The following is a 21,199-nucleotide window of genomic DNA, read 5'->3' as shown; positions in this document are numbered from 1 at the left end:
ATAGTAGGTGGTCAGTCCACATCTGTTAATGAACTAGATTAAGATGAGACAATGATGCCCCAGGAGAATCCTATTATCTATTTGAGCCCTGCGTATTGGAGACAACGTGACAACGTAAGTGATGGCTTGAAGATTAAGACTCAAGATTTGTTTCTGATTCTTGTTTTGCTGATGCATGTGAATATCTTCAAGGAACATGGCTTGCAACTTTATCCCCTACAGAACCCTATTTTGCTCCTGTTAATTCATGTGAGGATGACCTTGTTGCATATTACCAGTTGCCTACAACTTTGTTCTATCCCTACTTCCTTCATAATAGAACCCTTTAAGGCAACATGCCCAGTTAAAAAGATACACATTTCCTCTTCCTGGGCTTTCTTACAGTGACAGCAGGTAGCCATGTAATCCAGCTCTGGCAGTGACTGACAGGAGTCAGGTGAGACTTCAGGAAAGCGCTCTTCTTGATAAAAAAGTAGACTCAGCTGCTATGTGTCTTTGCCCTTTGACCCTCTACCTTTCCTCCTGCCTGGAATGTAGACATGATGCTGAAGGTGCAGTTGTCTCATGTAGCAGGTGTTGTCAGTGTTCCGCCCATGACCCCGACGCTCATCATTCCTATATTCAACACAGCCTTCCCTCCTGAAAGCTCCTGTAACTCCTAGGGCTTTTGTTGGTTATAGAATCATGCTAGCCTATGTGTGGCAGGTTGAAAGTGTCAGAGTTAGTGAACCTGGGGGCAGCCCTCAATGAGAGATGGGAGTTGGTGCATAAATATCTGAGCTCTTTGGCCTTCAGGTGAGATCTTTTGAGGCATGAGCTACATATACTGGGAGCAGACAGAGCTCCCTGAGGTCCCCAATGGGACTGAATGAACAGCAGTGGCCCAAAACAGTAACCCAGTCATTAACACACCCTGGATTTGGTTTTCTTTTCTGTTTCACTTCCCTACTCTATCTTGGGATCACCTTCCAAATCAACTACTTACAGATGAATCCTTGTCACAGGCACTCCTGGAGGAGCCCAATCTAGGACATTTTGTGACCATGTGGATGAAAGCCACATCCTAAGGGTGGAGAGGAATCTAGAAGCAGCCTGAGTCCTTAATGCTGGACTTGAGCCCTGTACCTGCCTAGGACTGGCTTCCTCTGGACTTCTTGTTATTTGAGAAAAATAAATGTCTTATTTAGGTAAGCCACCACAACTGGCATTCTGTGGCATGCAGCCAAATGGAACTATAACTGAGAGAGATCTGGAGGAAGTTTTAGTTGACTCCAAACACAACCAGTCATGGCTGCTAACAAAGCTGATGCTCCGAATGCACGATTATTGACCCCTTGCCCTCTATTGGCATGACACAGCTAGCACAGTGTTTGCTGATGTGTTACTTTGTTGAACGCCCATGTTAAATTTGTGAGATAGGTATCATCACCTCCATTCTCAAGTCCAAAGAGGCCAAGTCACATTTATACATGGCTAGCGGTGGAATCGTGACTCCAAAGTCCAGTGATCTTTTGCCATAGGGACAAAGAAACTAGGTTTTCATTCTAAGAATGAAAGATCCGTGATTTTTAGGTGATGAGTTGTAGCGTTACCTGTTCCCTTTGCCTGTCTCCTGAGTTCCTGTGCTTTTCCATCATCGCCCTTCACTCCCATGGCACTGCCGGCCTTTGCTCATACTTCAGGTACCCCTCCTACATGCCAAATCTCATCAGACTTTATATACTAATTGTTTTTTCCAAAACATGTGCTAAATCCTCTTTAGGCCTTTGCCAGGAATGCTCTCCCTCAGAAGTGAAAACCTGATGCACTTGGGCCTGCTTACTGCCTCCTCATGGTAACTGTGGGCAAGACATCCATCTCAGTACAGCCCATAGCACCAAAAACATACGGATGCTCGCTAATTATCTACAAAATAAAAATGCGCAGCCATGGAAGAATCCAAGTTGAATTCAAATTTACTCCTGTTTGAAATCGTTAACATAAAATTCCATCACAATAGAAATGAATATATACTCAGTAGATTTCAGACAAATGAAATAATAGTCCACTGAACATTCGATAAATATATTCAAGCATGACTTTTTTTTAAAAGAAAGGACAAAATCATAATGAAAGTGTTCATTAGAATGGTGACCATTTAAATGTCACCTGAACCATACCAAATAACACTCACTTTTATGAAATGTGTTGAGAACCTAGGAGTTTATGTATAAAGCTGAGCATTTTCAAAATTCCTGGGCTAGATAAGACAAGGTTGTGTTCTCTTACCGATGACTCAGGAGATACATACTTGTGTTGTAAGTGCTGGTGTGTGGAGACAGGGCTAGCACCCATGACTGGCTGTGCTCTGGAAAACAAGCATGCCATGCTCCCATGCTATTCTGGGACCCGGGAGACAGAGTCTGATCTGGGGTAAAACTACATGCAGGATGTGGAGAGGAATGCACCAAGGGGTTCATGAGGCTGGAGGACCAAATAGAAAGCAGCGTGCTTTGACTTCAAAATGCATGTCAAGTGAGGCAAAGAAGGAACTTCTCACAACTATTTCAGATCAGCAACTCCTAAGGTATTTATACCAGGGTAGTTAGGAGAAACACAAATGCTCATTGGTCCTGAATCAAGAATTTAACTATCAGAACAGATGCGACTTTGAGGATAGGCTTATTAAACTACCTAAAACTCAAGTCAGGTATCAGCTCAAAAGATGCCTGCCTGGTATCAGCTGGCAAGGAAATCTATAAAAATGTTTACATATGTATTTTTGGTAAATTTATTTCACAAAGCCACCGTTTCATTTCATAAGGACAATAAGGCTCATTAAGTTACAATACAAAATTTATAAATGAGATGACAGGACTATTGAAACACATTTGCTGAGTAAAGGCATTTTTACTAACTATAAAACCCAGTGAAACAGAAGATTAATTACACCACAGTTACTGTCAAAAGACTTTTAGACTGTAGGTTAAGTTCAAAAGGTTAAGGATTTTATAAAAATGATAACATGAAACTATTAATTATATATGAAAAGTATTTGATTAGATACAGAAAATAATAATGTGTGGTTTTCTTCCTCTTGGAAACTAGTTTCAGAAAGTAACACCATCTCCAATTAAATTTTGACTACTGTAATTCTTTATCAGTGGCACCTTAAACTGGAAAATTAAAAATAATCCAGTTATTTTGGCCTCCAAATTAAGTCACCATTATGTTTCTGAAGTAATTCAACCAGGACACAATGGAGTAGCCTATAGTTACACAGTATCATGCAAGCTTAGATTTTTTTCATTAGTTCTTCTATTTTTCTGAAATCCCATTTCCAAGGACTCTGACCTTTCAATATGTTTACCTAAGGTTCCAAACACTCATGTCCATTGTGAGAATGTGGGATAAATCCATTTTCTTTAATGTGAGAAGCTACATTCCAAGAAATGACCCCGAACTCACTACACTGGGACAGGGTTGGAACTACTATCTAAAGATCTGAGGGATCGTCAGGGAACAGACCTCAGACAAGAGATTTTTAGCATTTTTAATTTTTTAAGAGAAACAGCCTGGGAAGAGAAAAAGTGTTCTGTAATCTAGGGTATGGTGAAGAGCCCTTGCTCTCATAGCTAACCGTATGAAAACATTATTCCTTAAAGACACACAGGTCTACGAGCCAAGGCAAGCTTTGGTTAAATGATTGGTAGCTTTTGTTTGGCTCTGGAGGTTTCCATGGAAACAGCCTGAGAGACAGAAAAGGCAGCATTATCATCTTTATCCATAATGCCATCTGATAAAACTGCACACTGATTCATTCATGCTCTCCAGAAGAGATGTATTACTTGCGATAAGCCTGGACAAAGGGAGGTGTGAGCTCTACCTGGTTACATTCTCTATTTCCTTGCCTTCCTCTATTTGAAACCTTAAATTATAATCCTCATAAAACCACTTCTGAGCATTTCCCTCAGGAACCTCTAGTTCAAGTAAGGCTTCAATAATCAGAAGCCAAATGAAGAAACATCAAGCACCAAATGGAGCTCCACTGCCAACTTCTTAAAAATCATATGACACCAAGCTTCCTGTAGCTGAAGAAATTATTCTGAAGAATATTTACAATTCTATTATACATCAGGCCTCAGCCAGGCAAGAAATACTGTCTTAAGTGTTCATTATTCATAGTTGACTCAGGTGGCATCATCCATAATTTTTCTCCCTCTCTATATCTAGAACATTTGTGTGTGAATATAAACCTATGTACTGGTACCTATCTCTATGCCTATATATTTAATATATTCATATATACCACACACCATTACCTAATCTCAGTTCAGGTTAGTGCGTTTAAGAGAGACCACAAAAGCAGCCCTAGCTCAGAATTCTATATCTGAAGTACACAGAAATAAAAACCTTAACAACAAAATATAAACAAAATAAACCAGTTAATGAGGCATGCAGCCTTTAGCACCATATTAATGATCAAGGAGGCCAAGAATATTGACAGAAGTCTAAAGATGAACCCAGCTCTGAGTTTTCCCCCTGGAATAGGATCCCAAACACAGAAACCTCTTATGAAGTCCAGTACTTTCAAAAACGGAAAGCCTGAGAAATTCTATTAACAGAAATGTCAAAAATCCATGATTTGCCAGAGATAGATGATTTGACATTGTTTCTTATTCTAGAAGCACTGAAGAACAAACTGCTCACTTTTGGAGATCAGTTGGGAAATCAATGCCAGTTCAATGAACTAAATGGTACTTCAGTAAGTTAAAAAGACATGATATATCCCCCCAAAGGACCAGTTTATTCATGGAAAATAGTTTATTAATGAGCAGTTAGCTCCCTGATTAACTGTGTAACAACACAGACACTGGCTACACTAAAGAGACCCACCCTAGCACATATAATTGCACACTCCACATGGCAAAACATCTGAAAACCACACATACCTCTATGCACTATGGCATATATCACAAAATAAAGTCTCAGCTTGATCCTTTCCATAAGAAGGGACTTAAAGCCTAAGAAAGGGTTTACTTCAAGATGGGCTGATGATTTCTGGCGTTTAACGGGGACAGGTAAGAAGTTACAGGGCTAGAAATGACTTACCATCTAATGCAAATCCCTTATCTTACTGGTGGGAAAACTGAGGCCTCCAGGTAAGAGGCAGCCCTAAGCACTGGAAGAACCATGACCAGAAGAGAAGCCATGGAACTGTTAGTGTGGTACTTTGTTCATTATGTTTCTCTCTCAAGCTTCTTTAAATCTTATTGTCATTTAATCAAGCTCGAGGAAAATGACTGAGAAATATCAGATATGAAAAACACTGAATTTTTACAAAGATTTTGGCAATAATTCACATTCTGATGTGCTTAATATTAATGAGGGGGAAACCCCAGTTATCTTTTGGTAAAGATGTTATTTCCTGCATGAAACAGGTTCCTTTTGTTTCATTTGGTGCTCTCCAGTGAGAGCTGTTTTTGTAGGTACTGGCAGAGCTCACAACTGATGGCTTTCATATGTCCCATCTTTGGAGTAAGAGTTTGATTCAGCAGATCCTATGTCATCAGGTGGGCTGAAATGATTGCTGTCTTGAGAATCTGTATCAATACTTTTGGTTTCCGACTGAAGGTGGACAGAAACCTGAACTGCTATCTCTTGGCCTTGTTCATTCAGAGAACCATCATCCGAATCTCCTCCTGGTGAATTACTCCGGCCCATCCCTGGGTTAATGACATAGATGCCACCTTGAGCATTCAAGGCAGGTCTCTCTTTAATTCTTTCTCCCATGTCATCAGGGTCATCCATTCGCACAGCCTCAAACATCTCCTCAACGAAGGCCCGACAGTTTAGAATAAGGGGTGGAAGAGGGACGCTTCTGGCCAGTTCTTCAATGTAACGGGCAAACTCCATGGTCTTAAACTGTGTGACTTTGGCGAGCTCCAGAGTCTTGGCTGAGGTGATGATGGGGATGCGCTTTGCGATCTCAAAAGCCTTCTGAAGCTTCTCAGCTCCTTCAGTCCTGAAGAATTCATTGATAGCCTTCTCGGTCTTACGAAGATGGCTGCTCATCATGCAGAGCCGTGTGACATTCAAGATGAGGGTGATTGTAAAGGCAATCAGGCACACAATCATGTAGTAGACACTCATGTCTCCCGAGGTGAAGATAACACGCAGGGTGACAGAGTAGGAGGCACGAATTGGAGACGTGACGAAACATGTATAGAGCCCTCGGTCATCAAAGACCACACTGGTGATATTCAGGAAGTTATCAGAAACCAACCATTTTCCACCTGATAACCCAACAGAAATAAAAAAATTACAGCATAAAGAATACTATTACTGAATAAGCCAACTGCCTTACTGTAAATTTGCCACCTCTTCATGAGAGTACTTTAACTCATCTCTTAGCTTCTTCTACTTGTTTGCATCATGGAAGAAAGGGCAGACTTTTATGTCCAGAGTAGGAATTTAAACAGTCTGGACGTTAAAAGGAAATATTCTTCTCTGACATGAACCATAGCTACATTTCATGGCTAGACATAACAAGCTTTTCAGGGAGATAGGTATGTCTATATGATGCTATGTGGCCAATCTTTAAAAAAAAAAAGTGTGTGTATTTGTGTGTGTGTGTGTACACACTACAACTCTGACCTATAAATTTTCATATCTTAGAAGGAAATGCCTTAGAAATACCAAATAAGGGTTTTTTTTCTGGGGTAATGGGTTGAGTGATTTATGTTTTCTTATTTAACTGTATTTGTTTACTTTTGATAAGAAGAGACAAAAATGAACAAAACAAAACAAAACAAACAACCCTACCAATTTAGTTGAATTTAGTTCAACTACTAACTGGTTCATCATGCATGGGTTGCACATTTAATTTGTTTTCTTAGAAAAGGTTTGTTGATGTTATATTGATTTTCTGGCAAGAGTAACTAAAGCACAAGCCAAAAGGTATGTGTCACAAGTCAGGGCAAACAAGCTGCCCGGCAAAGAGAATAAAGTTGCCCTTAAGATGCCTAAAGGATCTCTGGGTTCTGTTTTAAAACTAAGACACGCTGCCTGTCTTCCTTATACAAAGGTACCTGCACTCAGGGAACATGTACACAAGAGTATGAAAAGCAAAGCCTACGCACCACCCACCTTGATTCAAGACCCTTTAGTAACTTGGCTCTGCCCACGCAATTCTGTTTGTGGTCAATTCTCAGTATATCCTGTACTTTAACTACAAAAGTCATTCAAAGATGGGATGGACAGGCTAACCTGGGATACAGGCAGAGTCCCAATGACTAGAGGTGTTGTCCTGGAGGAAGCTGGGGGACTGCTTGTTAAGCACCACCTGAGCGCCTAATCTTAAGAAGCTGAAGTTAAGAAATCTTCAAGATCTCTTTCATCCCTGAGATTCTATGGTTCTGGATAATTTTAATGGTACACCCATGAGTAAGCATTCTGGATTGTGTCCATTTTTACTGTCATCAAAATTTATCTGAATTCTATAGTTACATTTAAGAGCCATCTCTTCACTAATGTAAAAACAAAGAGGAAAATATATAGTTATGGAATATATTCATTATTCCACAAGCTTCTGTTCTATGAATATGGAGCTACGGAAAGGCTTTCCTATGAATCCAAGGTATGATGAAGTACATACACTCCATTCATCAACCACTGTACTACCACCGCAATGTAAACTCTCTAGCTTACTTGCTGCTAATAGCTCAAGATTTATGAACCTTATACTAGACTGACAGGCTCTTTAAACTCCTCTCACTGGAGATTCATAAAATTTAATGCAGTTTACTAGAGCTGCTACTGAAAGCATCATTGATAGATGTTAGTGGTTTTCAAATTAAAGGCAAAAAGGAAGATGAAACTGCCATTCCACTTGGTTGGTCTCATCCTAACCAAGGCTTTGTTGATGTGGTCAGTCTGTAATGATCACACCGACTAAATAATTCAAATCTCAGATATGTTTGGTCAGGATCCTAGAGCCCAAAGGAAGTAAGAATTGAGATCATTGAGTCCAAATGTGAAACCCCAAGTCACATTCAAAATAAATATTCTGGGCACTACTCTAGAGATTCTGACTCAAAAGATCCATATTCTTAAGAAGCTGATTAAAAATATTCTGTTCTAACAACTTAAACTCTTAAAACCCCTGGTGGCCAGTTAACTCAGTTTATACAAAGTTAAAACGTTTAGCATACACTTTAGAAGAAAACACCATCTGTCTCCTTTTCTGTTTTCCATTCTAATATGAATAACCAAATATGCTTTGTATTCTAAGAGGTTAGACTATCTTTCTAGCAAAAAGGGCAAGAAGGGCCTTTCCTGAAAGTGTAGCTTAGGAGTATACCAGAATTGAATCTTTATCCCATTGATTTTTCACGGTGATTTCTTTTTGAGGTACTTTAATACAAGTAGTCTTTAAAGTTTTCTAGCAGAATATTAGTTATGGAAATAATGTTCTGATTAGGATGTGTTCACAGGTTCACAAACAGCAAAATCAAATAAAGGCCTGTCAAAAAGGAGACCTTGGTGCATTATTATGTTTGGGTGATTTTTAAGACTGAGAGGCAAAGGTATAAGAGAAGCTCTCCTGTTTCAAGTTAATTAAGGTATAGCATAGAAAAAAAAAAAATTGTGCTGGAAGCGTTTAAAGAGCTCCTTCTCAGTGCCCTTCTAATTCTCAGATGGACTTAAAGTTTTATGCACAGAGATAAAATCTTTTAAAAACCATCCTGGGGAAAAACAAAACAAAACACATCCTGGATTTCCTCTAAAATTTTTAGTGACTCATTTCCAAACAAAATTTTAAAATTTATGAGAAATTTACTTAAGTCTAGCCACAACCCTTCCTCCTGTGTTCACAAAGGGCCATCACCCTGTATGTCAGCCTTCCTCCTGTGTTCACAAAGGGCCATTCACATTATAGCCTAGGTGAATGGGGTTGTGCAGTACACAGCCTGCACAGCTGTCTGCAGCAGTCCTGACGGAGTCTACCTTCAATGAAGAAGGAAACCAGCTCACCAGCAGGAGAGACAATAGCTTCCTGTCATCATGTGAACACCTTTTAAATTTATTCTATTTCTTTCTTCTTCTGGTTAAGTAATTATAATTATTTTGCTTTTTCTCATAGTTATAACATTCCAGGCTTTTCAAAATTTTTAACCATCCTCTGGCACATCATCATTGAGATTCCTTGTTGCATATGCCATCAAACCAAGGAGACAGAAGTAATAGGAAACGAGTAACCTTGATTAATTATACCCTGGCATAGTTACCTCTGCCTCTGCCATCCAGCTGCTGTCCTTTTGAGTTGTACCAATGGACATCTTCATAGTGGTTGACTGTGAGAAGACACTCGAGTGAAACACTAGTTCCCTCTTTGGCTATGATGACATCATCCCCTGAGTGGGAACCTGCTGAGAGCTCAAAGCTTGGAGGAAATGATGAATTGAAGGAACTATGATTTGTTCCCCGGGGGGCTATTTGGTTGAAGCTTACATCTTCCAAAACAAAAGCTGCTGGGAAAGTAACACTCAACACTAAAGTGAACAGATAACAATGTGGCTTCATGGAAAAATGGAAGGAAATTTTGTTTAGGTTTGGAGAACTCAAAAGCTTGTATTCTATAACAGGAGCACGGTGGGTAATTTATTGCTTGATACTGGGAGTTTTCCAAAAAAGTGGGAGATTCAGGCGTATTCTGAAATCTTCAAGATTTTAAGATGTGAGTGGAGACCAACCTAAAAGAAAGCCAGATATAAAGTTTAACCAACAAAGACTCATAATGGGGTGAAAGTTTTATGTTCTAGAAATGAATAGATGTGAAATTGATTAGAATAATTGGTGCTGGGCGCCTGGGTGGCTCAGTGGGTTAAGCCGCTGCCTTCAGCTCAGGTCATGATCTCAGAGTCCTGGGATCGAGTCCCGCATCGGGCTCTCTGCTCAGCAGAGAGCCTGCTTCCCTCTCTCTCTCTCTCTGCCTGCCTCTCCATCTACTTGTGATTTCTCTCTGTCAAATAAATAAATAAAATCTTTAAAAAAAAAAAAAAAAAAGAATAATTGGTGCTGACATCAGGGAGCAAAAGAAAAAGAACGCCACCTAAAAATCTCACAAAGAGAAAGTAGAAAGAGCACTGAATTAGGAAACAGCAGACAGACCTAGATTCTCCCAGCTGTGCTACTAACAAGTTTTAAGACCTTGGCAAGTAGCATTCTCCCTTGGCCATTTTCTCATCTGTCAAATGAGAGACTAGATGAGACCTCTCTAAAGACTCTTCTAGTTCTAAAAGACTATGATTCTATTTTATTCTGACAAATCTTATGCAACAGGGATTCAATGAAGGCTAAAATATTTAGCTTAACGATCTTTTATTTCAACCTGCACCATTACCATCTGTTATTATGTCAATAATGTAAATCAACTGATACATCATGATCATAACCACGGAGCTCAAAATTTGAGCAATCCAAGTATATAATGTATTAGCTTTAAATAATGCATGGATACTTGAGGTAGTTTTCTGTTTGTCTTATTATCAGAAAGAAAACTGCACTACTATATACACATGAACAGTTATTGACTTCTGAGGCTTTAGAACCCCCCTCTTGAAGAAGGCTGTTGGACAAAAGCATTTTCCGTTAACACTTTCTTCAGTATCAAGAGACAAAATACAGTATTTTTAAGTTTGTGAGAACACCAAATTTTAGCTCAAAGTCTGCAAAATCAGCCCAGGGAGGAACTGACATCTTCTATGTCTAGTTGGTAGAAATGCAAATATAAACCACAGGGAAAGAGTGCCAGACAGATAAAATACCACGAAAAAAGAACAAAATATCCCAGCATAAGAGTTTATGTGATTATGATCATCTTCCTGGTAATTTGATTCCTCTTTTAAATCACTGACTCTCAAAGAAAAATTTCAAGTTCTATTTCTGTAAAAGATAGGATGAAATGCCTAGCTTTATTTCCTATAATGGCCCCAAATAATTAGTTTTGGAAATGACTCGCCTTTGTACTTACATGAAGGCTGCTTGATCACAGAACATAAAAAGCAGTGGATCATTGTATTTAGCCATTAAATCCCTCAAAGTCTGAATCACAGTAAGCTGTAAATGTCATTTAATTTTCATTAGCCCTTGAAAGGATGGTTGAATGATAATAATAATCTTCTTTATCTTGCTATATCTTTAAAATAAAAGAGTGGACTATTTAGAATAAACAAAAGACTTCAGACTTTGTTATACATAGTTGATTGAACACATGTGTTTATTTCTATTTCCTCCCCAAACCCAACTAAAATGACACTAAAGGAAACAAAGAACTTGGGCATTGGCGGGGATTTCAGAAATGATCTAACTCATTCACTTTACAGTGACTTGCTCCTTTTAATTATACTGTATGTTAGTAGGGAATCCTGGCCTCTATTGGGCCAGAGTGGCGAGTGGAAACAATGGAAAGAAAACTTAGTAAATAAATGACTGCCATAAGCCAGGCACCATGCTTGGAGCTTGACACATATAAACTCCTAAGTTCTTTTTCAGTACAATATATATAGTTGGTGGACAAAACTTTTGTCCTTTATTCTAGACTGCTGCTTCCCAAGTGTGAGAGGACATGACCGTGCTGAAAAGTGCTCTTCCTTAGAATTTCGATAATGAGTTCCTGTAGCTGTATCCTGTAGCTGTATCCAAGTCAGCATTTTCCCAGTTTCATTCATTTCTTCTATTGGCATGATTTTTTTTTTGTTGCTTTTTATTAAGTCAACTCATTATTTTACTTTAATACATTTATTTCAAAAGGGAAGTCTATATTACATCTGTAAATATAAGTAACTGTACACAGAAATATGATGAAAACAAAGCAATGTCATTAACTGCTGTCTGCTAAAGGCTCTGAGCTGGGGGCCTCCTCTCTGTCAGGAAAACAAAAATAAAACAAATAAACCACCCACAACTCTACTTTATTCGAATACTACCTCATTTCTTTTTCTTTTTTTTTTTTTTTTAAGATTTTATTTATTTATTTGACAGACAGAGATCACAAGTAGGCAGAGAGGCAGGCATACTACCAGGCGCCCCATACTACCTCATTTCTTAACCTACCCCATCATCCTCTTCTTCCCTACCTATTCCACCACTGGAATACTATACTATACTATTCCAGTGGTGGAATAGGTAGGGAAGTGCAACTATACTGTTGCTCTACTTCAAAACTGTGGTTTTGACCACAGTTTTATTATTTCAATTCATTTCATTTCATTTCATTTCATTTCATTTCAGAGAGGGAGTGTGCACGTGAGCAGGGAAGGCGCAGAGGGAGAGGGAGAAAGAATCTCAAGCAGGCTCCACACTCAGCTGGAAGCCCTAAGCAGGGCTCAATCTTGACCTGAGCCGAAATCAAGACCTGGACGCTTGGGGCGCCTGGGTGGCTCAGTGGGTTAAAGACTCTGCCTTGGGCTCAGGTCGTGATCCCAGGGTCCTGGGATCGAGCCCCGCATCGGGCTCTCTGCTCAGCAGGGAGCCTGCTTCCTTCTCTCTCTCTCTGCCTGCCTCTCTGTCTACTTGTGATCTCTGTCAAATAAATTTTAAAAAATCTAAAAAAAAACCAAAACTTGGACGCTTAACTTACTGAGCCACCCAGGAGCCCCAGAACAACAATTTTAGACTAGCAGTTATACATTTTCATTTATACTATACTGAGCACTTTCTATCTGCCAACCTATTGTATGAGGACACTGTCTCTGCCTTCATGGAGCTAAGTCTGGCAGAGGACACAGACACTAACTAAAAACACATGCAAAATATGGTAACTGCTGCCTGAAGTAAAGTACAGGACACTACGGTAGTGCTAAATATCGGGAGCAGCCTGTGTCACAGACAGCCGCCTTGAGAAAGTGAAGTTGCAACAGTACTTGAGGGATAAATAGGAATCGAGAATGGAAGAGAAGTGTCCTAGTAAGGGGACAGAGGAAAAAGCAGAGATATTACTGGTTAGGAGGTGTTCAGGAAAAAAAAGCTACAAATCTGGTAATGAGAAGGGGTGGCCAGAGCGCTGGGAATGATTCCGCATCTGGAGGGGAGCAGTCTGGGCCAACAGCACATCTGGAGGTGGACTTTGGAAGTGGAGTGGGAGGCAGAAGTGAGTGAAGGAGATAGCTGTGCAACAAGAAGAGGTCAAAGAATGTGGAGGCTCAAGAGTCGGAATGGGAAAGCCTACCAAGATCAAGGCAGCTAGAGAAGACATCGGAAATAGAAAAAATGGACTTTCTCTCCCTGCTGAGATGCAGGAGCTTTGGAAGAATAAACAGCCTCCATATGAGAGGGCTGTGGGGCAAGTGGGGTCCTGGCAATGTTGCTGCTGTGTGGAATTCCCTCGTACAGCTTCCCAGAGTCTCCTCTCAAGTCCTGGCTCTCCCTCCCACGCGGTCCAGAGGATACCTGGACGCTGGCTGCCTTTTCCCCACACTTCCGGTAGCTGTCACCATTACACTACTCACTGGCTCTGGGATGTGCTGCTCTGTACTGCTCGGAGGTCCACCCCATCTCACCTAGGAGTTCCTAAAGCATACGGGCTATATTTTTTGTTGCTATACTTCAAAACTAGCACATGTTCAATAAATATTTACTCATGGAAATCAGTTTAAATCTGATAAAGCATGTGATATACCTTTGTAAAGTGAAGAATGTTATGCAGTAGGGATTATAATTATTCAAACTGACATGCATTTACTAGTGCTTATTATATTGGGACAGCCAATGCTAACGATCTCCAGAGAACTTTAGAGGCATAATGCCGAAAGGCAGTCCTTGAGTCAACCCCAACTCCCCAAATCTTCATTCACCATCTTGTCCTAGAAAATAATAGTGGGGATAAATGATTACCAAGCCCAGGTTGACTACTAATACCCAGGGAGCTTGTTAAAAATATACATTCCTGTGATCCACACTAGCCCTAGTGAATAAGAATCTCCGGACTTGGACTTCGGAATTTATGGTGTTAATTAGCTCCTTGGATGATTCTGAGGCCGAGGGTCCATGGATTGGCACCCAGAGACTCTGACTATCTATACTTCCTTATTTCCTCTCCAATAGCACTGCAGACTGTCTGAACACTTCTAAGAAGAGAGAACTATCACTCACATTCCATTCTGGACTTAGATTACTCTGGATCAGGGGAATTGTAGGCCTCTGAGAAAGGTAGGGTAGCAGAGAAGTTCAAGGTACAATCCTTAGAGCCAGATTTCCTGGATTTGAATCTGATGGACTTTAATCAGCCTTGCAACTTTTATAAATGACTTAATCTTCCTGTGCCTCAGTCCCCTCATCTTTAAAATAGGGCAAATAATAGTGCCTGTTCTATAGGACTGTTGTGAGGTTTGAAGGAAACTGTATAAAACACAGGGTCTGGCAGCAGTAATCACTGAATAACCTTTACTTATTATTGTTGATTGTCCTTTTAGACACTTTAAAAATCTACATCTGACAATAAAACCATTATTTACGATAAACAGAACACCTCCACTGAGAATACTATGCAACGATTTAAAAATCTTTGAGGGGAGAAATTATTAATTTCAATCTATAATTTAAAATTTTATATTTTTCTTTTGCTCATTGCAAATAAGTAATATGGATCAAACAGGCACTGTAAACTGAAGTAGGGAGTCCAACCATGATATATTACACTGTTTGTGTGAATTCTGAGTTCATGGTAAATAATCTTTGTTGTGATGTGCCTAACTTACCTTTCCCTTTTTTGAGATCTACCTCTATGTTCTGGGGCCCAGGAGGAAGTCAACCTTTTGCCAACTGAACTAATCAGAAGCTTTGATATTGTAATTTGGATTTGGACACAGTGGGTTAGGGCCATTTGAGAAAGAGAAGGAGCTGAGGCGGTTAGGTTCAGGCCACATATAAAGAGAAGCAGAGACATGGGACCACAGGGATGCAGAAGGGAAAGAGAGGGTGAAAAGAAGAGAGGGGAATGGAAAGTAGAAGGAGGGAGTGGGAGGGGAGCAGAGGGGAGGAGAGAGAGACTCACTAAAGTGCTGCTCTGGCTCTTCATAGAATTCTACTTCCTCCCTCCAATATGACTTTTCTTTTCTTTTTTTTTTTTTTAAAGAAATAAACATCTTTATACAATTTCATTAAAAATTAAAACCACAAAAATTAAGACAATGTAAAAACAAGAAAGGAAATGGAATAATGGTTAGGTAGGAGAAAAAAGATTAGGTTTGCAAAAGTGACTAAATTGTGGCTGTTACTACCAGGCAATCCTCATCATGGATTTCCACTTCCTCTCCTCCTTACCCACCAGAGTGCGGTGCACAAACTACCCAAGGGGTCAAGACTTGCGGTTCCTATTTTGTAGAGACACAACCATTTGCCTCTACTAGAAGTTTAAAGGAGTCTACAAGACAGGGTTTAGAAAAATACTATGAACACTTTTAAACTGCTCTTAGGTCAAAGGTGGCAGAAGTAGCCTAGTACACTGATTTTATGCCAGAAGGACAACAGGTCTTATATTATCCTCCAGTCAATAAAAGGAAGGCTCAGCCTGGGCACTTTGTACTCATACCATGGACATCCCAAACACAAAAGACTTCTAGTCTGAACTCCTGAAACACAATCCACTTGCAAATAAGAGACTGGTAAGCAACTGGGAGAGAAAACAGTGGTGAAGGTATGGGTCCGAGAAGGTGACAAAGTGACAGAAAACTGAGTGAAGGAACAAATCACCCTTGGAATCAGAATAGGTCTTCCTAGTCTTCCTAAATTTATTCTTCCTAAATTTCCTTGTGTCAGGATCAGTTTGCTACTTTCAACAAAAATTACATTGACTATATCCATTCTGTTCAAGCTGGTGTAATAATTTCCAAACAGCTCAGCTAAATCAGGGGCCCATCATGCTGAAGATGAAGTAATGGGTGCTGCAAGGGATGCCCAAGGTATTAGGATACTGTTTCATACCTCAGGAATTTACACACTAGTTTTGGGGCTTTCCATAATAGTATCATGCCTCCTAATTTTTTTTTTTTTTTTTAAAGTAGGCTCCACGTTCAATGTGGAGCTTGAACTCACGACCCTGAGATCAACAGCTGTGAGCTCTACCAACTGAGACAGCTATTTCTTAATGCTGCAGCTGACATCTGAGGCTAAAAGGAAGGAGTTCAAAAAGGAAAATCAAAGTGCGACCTTATAAACAGTTAAAAAGGGCTATGCTAAACTTGTGGGTGAAGTTACTTGGTAGAATGTTTTATTACCTTTCTTCAGTATTAATAAGAATAACAGAAAAGTGATACTCAAATTTAATCCAACTCCTTTTTCATCTTTTAGGTACAATAAAACACAAGCTCTTCTAGGATCATGAATAATCAGAAATGTAGATGATTTTACCCGATAGAACCATTCTAAATATTGGCTATATCATAAGAAAAATAAAGAATGAAACAAAGAACAAAGAAAAGCCCCTAAGCTGTCATCCCTAACAGATTGCCTTGTTGCTGTTCCTGCCAACTTTAGAGAGAAGAAATATTTCCATTCAGCTCCAATTCTCAACAGAAGTAAATAAGGAAGTAATGTAGCTGATTTCCGTGCTCATGGCTCAATGTTAAGTTGGCTGAGGAAACTGCTGTTTGCAGAAATAGTTGTGGGATAATACAAAGTGGGGAAAAACACGGATACCCAGATGGTACTGCTTTCAAGTATACTGGGATATTAATGCTTTATTCCCCATAATTAAATGTGTTCTAGGTTGTATTTACAGCTCATCTACTTTTCTCTGCCTGCACTGTTATACTTAGAAAATGGAGAAGATCCCTCATGGCTGGCACACAAATGGACCAAAGTGGCATTCCAACTTGGCAAGGGGGAGAAAAAGCAAATGAAGAGCAGATTGTTACTACTCCTCCATTCTTTGCAAAGAACAAACATAAAACTCTTCTGATTATACTCAAGCATTATTATAGAGATCTGAACCATAAAAAGGTTAGTAATACCCCAAAAGACATCACCATTTTGAGGATCATTTTCTGAAAAGTTCCTAATTAAAATAGCCCTTACACTCCCAGTAGTATCTTAGAACCATCACACACTTCATATCTCGCATATGGGTGCTGAGCTCAAACTTCAACATATTTTCTGAAAAACACCTTTTTCTGTATTTACTGGAGCTTTGTTTTAAACTCAGGATCATTTCCTATAACTGTGCCTTATACCCTTTTGCCATATGCATTTACTGCAGCTACTGAATGCAAATGATAAAAATACCTACTTGATATAGGATGTAATGGGTCTAGATTTATGATCTCCTTACCCACTTTTTTTCCCTCTATAGTCTAAAAAATTAAACTCAGTATAACTAAAACAGAACTTCTCATCCTCACCTTCAGATCTATTTGTCTAGTATATACATATCTTGGATGATAGCAACACATATAGTTCCTTAGTTTTACAAGATCAAAGTTACAGGATCATCAAGGCTTCTTGGTCAGGAGCATGGAGTGAAGGGCCTGATCCTATTCCTGGATGAAGCCGTGGGTTTGTGAGGCCTTAGTTTGCACATCTACTGAATAAGGTTATTAGCAGGAATGACCTCATAGGCTAGTTACAAGCATTAGATGAACTAATGTGGGTACATTATAAATACATGCTATTGTTATTATTATTCTACTTCCTAGATGCTTTTCAATTAAATCATACCGTGTCCCCACCCTAGTCACAGTCCTTTTACATTACCTGCACACCACACTATTCTTCTAATTTCTAAATGGGTCTCACTAATTCCAACTATACCTCAACACCACTCCTCTAATAACTGGTCCTAAACACAAATCCAAGAAAGTCATTATGATTTAAGGATCTATTGATTTTCCACTGCCCAAGAGATAAGCTTCAAATTTTGGTCAGGCATCATAATTTCCAGGAAGGTTCAACTGGTAGAACAGAAATAGCCGGAGGAAGCCCAGTGGTGTCTGTGAGCAGAATAATTGCTTGCTGAATTGAAGGAAGGAATGGATCTAGAAGTTTAGTCTTCAGTTACACCTGTTACCAATTAGCTATGATCCGTTTCTTCATCTAGAGGCTGATTATCATTATCATTCCCTTCTTTGCTTAAATCTTACAATCTTCCCAGTTTTCTGTCATGGCTCAAAGCCTTAACTACACTTGTTTTACTGTAATCTCTCCAAATGACTTTTTACTTTAAAGTTCTGGTTCTAATTGTCCCTTTTGTTAGAAACTTCCTGCTCCTCGCCACAAATCTTCCTGTGGAAATTCCACCCTCTCTAGAGTATCAAACTCAAATTTCACTTTATTCAAGAGTCTAAAAACTTTTTCAGTCTTTGGCATAGGACTGGATTAAACGATCTGAATTCAGATGCTCATCAACCTGGCCATTAGAAAGGTACTTGCCACAAACTTCTTGCTGATTTTCCAGAGTCTCAGTCTCTGGAAAGTGTTAATGGAAACTTTTGAAGATATGGAAATATAGCTTTTATGTATAAAATTTCAGTGGGGAAAACACTCTAGAGTGAATATGACCTTTAACTGGCTTTCTCAAATTGTAACTTTTGAAAACATACCAAATTAAACTGTGGTGCTTGTTAAAGATGAATATTTCTTGGTCCCATGTAGGCTTACTGATGTGGCATCTCTAAGGGAAAGGCCTGGGCATTGGCTTTTTAATGTGCATATAGTTTTAATGACTTACAAATCAAGCCCGTATTTCCTTCGATTGTCCTAACAATATTGAAATCCAGTGATTCTCAAAGTGTGGTACAGAGGCCCCTGGGGTCTTTGAGACTTTTTCAAAATGATTTTCATAATAATACCAGAATCTTATTTTCCTTTACACTCTCATTCTCACACAATGTGGTGCAATCTTCCAGATGCTATGGATGAGTGCTACTACAAAAGAATGAACGCAGGAGATATGAGAATCTAGCTATCTTCTATTAAACCAGATATTAAAAAGACTTATAAAAATGTCATTCTTTATCTTTTTTATTTTGGGGGGAGGGAGGGGGGATGGGGAGAGAAAGAGAAAAAGAAAAAGTTGGGGGGGGTGGTTGGGGAAGGGCAGAAGGAAATGGAGAGAATCTTAAGTCGACTCCATGCCTAGCACCGAGCCTGAAGTGGGCTGAGATCATGACCTGAGCTGAAATCAAGAGTCAGACTCTTAACTGACTGAGCCACGTATGTGCCCCAAACAATGCCATTCTTAATGATTATTTTTGTTTTGGGAAATATTCTTCATAGAAATGCTACCCATGTTAACACATAATGAATTTATTATCATATGTAAATTTTTGAAAGTTGTTTTGATACCTAAAATGGTAAACACTGATAGATCTAAGAAACACGCACTAACTCCCTGGTGTTCTCAGTACGTTTCAAAAGGGTAATGAGATCCTGAGACCAAAACGTTCAAAAACTGCTGCTATAATTATTATCAACAGCATTTTAAATATAAGATTAAGACACAGTTAAGTGACTTACCAGAGATTCCATATTTAAGCCCCCAATTCTATGCAAGTTCCATTAGCACAGAATACCAGAGGAAACTACCTATTTTATAATTATACAGTTTTTTTTTTTTGAATAGGCATTTTTAACAAGCTACCAGATGACAGTGATGCCCTTAAGTGTGGAGAAGCACCATGAAAAGCAAAGGAAACTATCTGAAGGGTTTTAGGAAGTGACAATTATTACATATGAACATTGAGAAGATAATCCTGAAGGCAACAGATGGAGTTGGCATACCTGGGTTCTTAAAATACCAAATCCCTGGGGCACCAGTGTGGCTCAGTCGTTAGGCATCTGCCTTCTGCTCGGGTGGTGGTCCTGGGGTCCTGTAATCGAGCCACTCTGCTGGGAGGGAAGCCTGCTTCTCCCTCTCCTACACTTCCTGGTTGTATTCCTTCTCCCGCTGTCTCTCTGTCAAATAAATAAATAAAATCTTTAAAAGAAAAAAAAAAGACCAATCCCTTTTCTTCTCTGGGACTGTTTTTCACAACTGTACAGTGAAGGTATCTCTAATGTCTCTTTCTGGCTTTCAATCCAGGTTTCATGCATTCTCATTGCTCAAAGACAACTTAAGGGATGCATCTTTCTGATGGTCAGTTTTAATCTTAAAATCATAAATAAGAGCACACCACTCTTCCCCACAGAAACCTTCAATGGTTTCCCATTGTTCTCCAAATAGAAGTCCAGCTCCTTGTCCTGCTCATAGACACTGCAAGATCTGGCCCATTGAAGCCTCTGGTCTCATCCTCCTTCCTCTTTTTGCACCAGTAATAGTGGCCTTTTTTCTTTCCCTTGACCTTGCTAAGTTTCTTACCACTGTTAAGGCCCGGTTATTCCTTCTGCCTGGAATGCTCTCCTCAAGATTTTCCTAAGGATTAGTCCCTCACTTTGTTCCATTACTTTATGCTGTTTAATTTTCTTTAAAGTACTCACTAACATCTCCCCACCCCCCGCTATTTTGTTTATTGTTTCTTTTTATTTTTTAAAAAAGGTTTTATTTATTTGTCCGAGAGAAAGAGCGCGAGAGAATGAGCGAGCACTAGCAAGGGGGGAAGGGGCAGAGAGAGAGAGGGAGAAGCAGGTTCCCCGCTGAGCAGGGAGTCCGATGTGGGGCTGCATCCCCACACACTGGGATCATGACCTGAGCCCAACGCACAGGCTTAACCGACTGAGCCACTCAGGCCTTCCCCGCCCCCTCCTCCCTCAGCTACTATTTCAGATAATAGTGTTTGCTTGTTGACTTGTTTACAGTCTGCCGCGAACCAGAATGTCAAGTACCTGGGAGCAGGGCCAGGGGCGGCTTGTAAGCCGGTGTGTCCCGGGCCCCCAGGGAAATGCCTAGCAAGTAGCCGATGCTCAGGAAACCGACGATGGGTGAACTGCAGCTCAAGCCTGGCCTTCAAAAACGGCCGGGGGTATCCTAGCTCCCTTCATGTTGGCCCCCGACCCATCGGCTCAAACCCACGTCTTGGCACCCCGAGTACGTTCTCGCACGACCCCAACAGAATCCCCACTTACCAGACTGGCAGCTCAGTTCCTTCTGGCCCGAGCGGGGGCTTGACCCGGAAGTGCGCTCGAGTAGGCGGGACCGCCTCGCACGGAAGGAGTACTTCCGGGGCATTAGGAGCGGCTCCTCGGCGACTGTGGCGGCGGTGAGGGTGGCGGTGGGCTAGGTGCGGGG

At 40.1% G+C, this 21,199-nt stretch overlaps 2 protein-coding genes across 4 annotated transcripts in view; one reads left to right on the top strand and one right to left on the bottom strand.

Moving 5' to 3' along the window:
* Positions 1-1,937: 1,937 nt before the first annotated feature.
* MFAP3 (microfibril associated protein 3) lies at positions 1,938-21,144 on the bottom strand. Of its 2 annotated transcripts, XM_004737767.3 has the most exons (4): positions 21,037-21,144; positions 19,756-19,929; positions 9,270-9,734; positions 1,938-6,275 (listed from the first exon to the last, which is right to left on the bottom strand). In XM_004737767.3, exons 3-4 carry the CDS (start codon positions 9,562-9,564, stop codon positions 5,482-5,484), a joined length of 1,089 nt encoding a protein of 362 aa, XP_004737824.1. In that variant the 5' UTR covers positions 9,565-9,734; positions 19,756-19,929; positions 21,037-21,144; the 3' UTR covers positions 1,938-5,481. The 2 variants fall into 2 exon arrangements, with proteins under 2 accessions (XP_004737824.1, XP_004737825.1); XM_004737768.3 differs by lacking the exon at positions 19,756-19,929 and having other exon boundaries at positions 21,037-21,117.
* The window catches only part of FAM114A2 (family with sequence similarity 114 member A2), a 33,327-nt gene continuing 33,233 nt past the window's right edge, over positions 21,106-21,199 (top strand). Inside the window, exon 1 of one of the 2 annotated variants that reach the window (XM_004737764.3) lies at positions 21,106-21,170. The gene's annotated coding sequence lies outside the window, so the exon portion shown is untranslated. Of the gene's footprint in view, positions 21,192-21,199 lie in introns of both variants that reach the window. The other variant, XM_004737762.3, reaches the window with a different exon arrangement.

Source organism: Mustela putorius, unplaced genomic scaffold, assembly GCF_011764305.1.
Source record: "Mustela putorius furo isolate JIRA1106 unplaced genomic scaffold, ASM1176430v1.1 tig00000407_pilon_pilon_pilon, whole genome shotgun sequence".
NCBI lineage: Eukaryota > Metazoa > Chordata > Mammalia > Carnivora > Mustelidae > Mustela > Mustela putorius.
This window is presented reverse-complemented; position numbering and strand designations above follow the sequence as displayed.

Bases quoted from the DNA above. Each gene is read 5' to 3' on its own strand.
- MFAP3 (XM_004737767.3), bottom strand. From the start codon at position 9,564: ATGAAGCCACATTGTTATCTGTTCACTTTAGTGTTGAGTGTTACTTTC. The intron at 6,276-9,269 runs GTAACTATGCCA...TTGGGTTATCAG, and splicing joins GCTGGATGGCAGAGGCAGAG to GTGGAAAATGGTTGGTTTCT.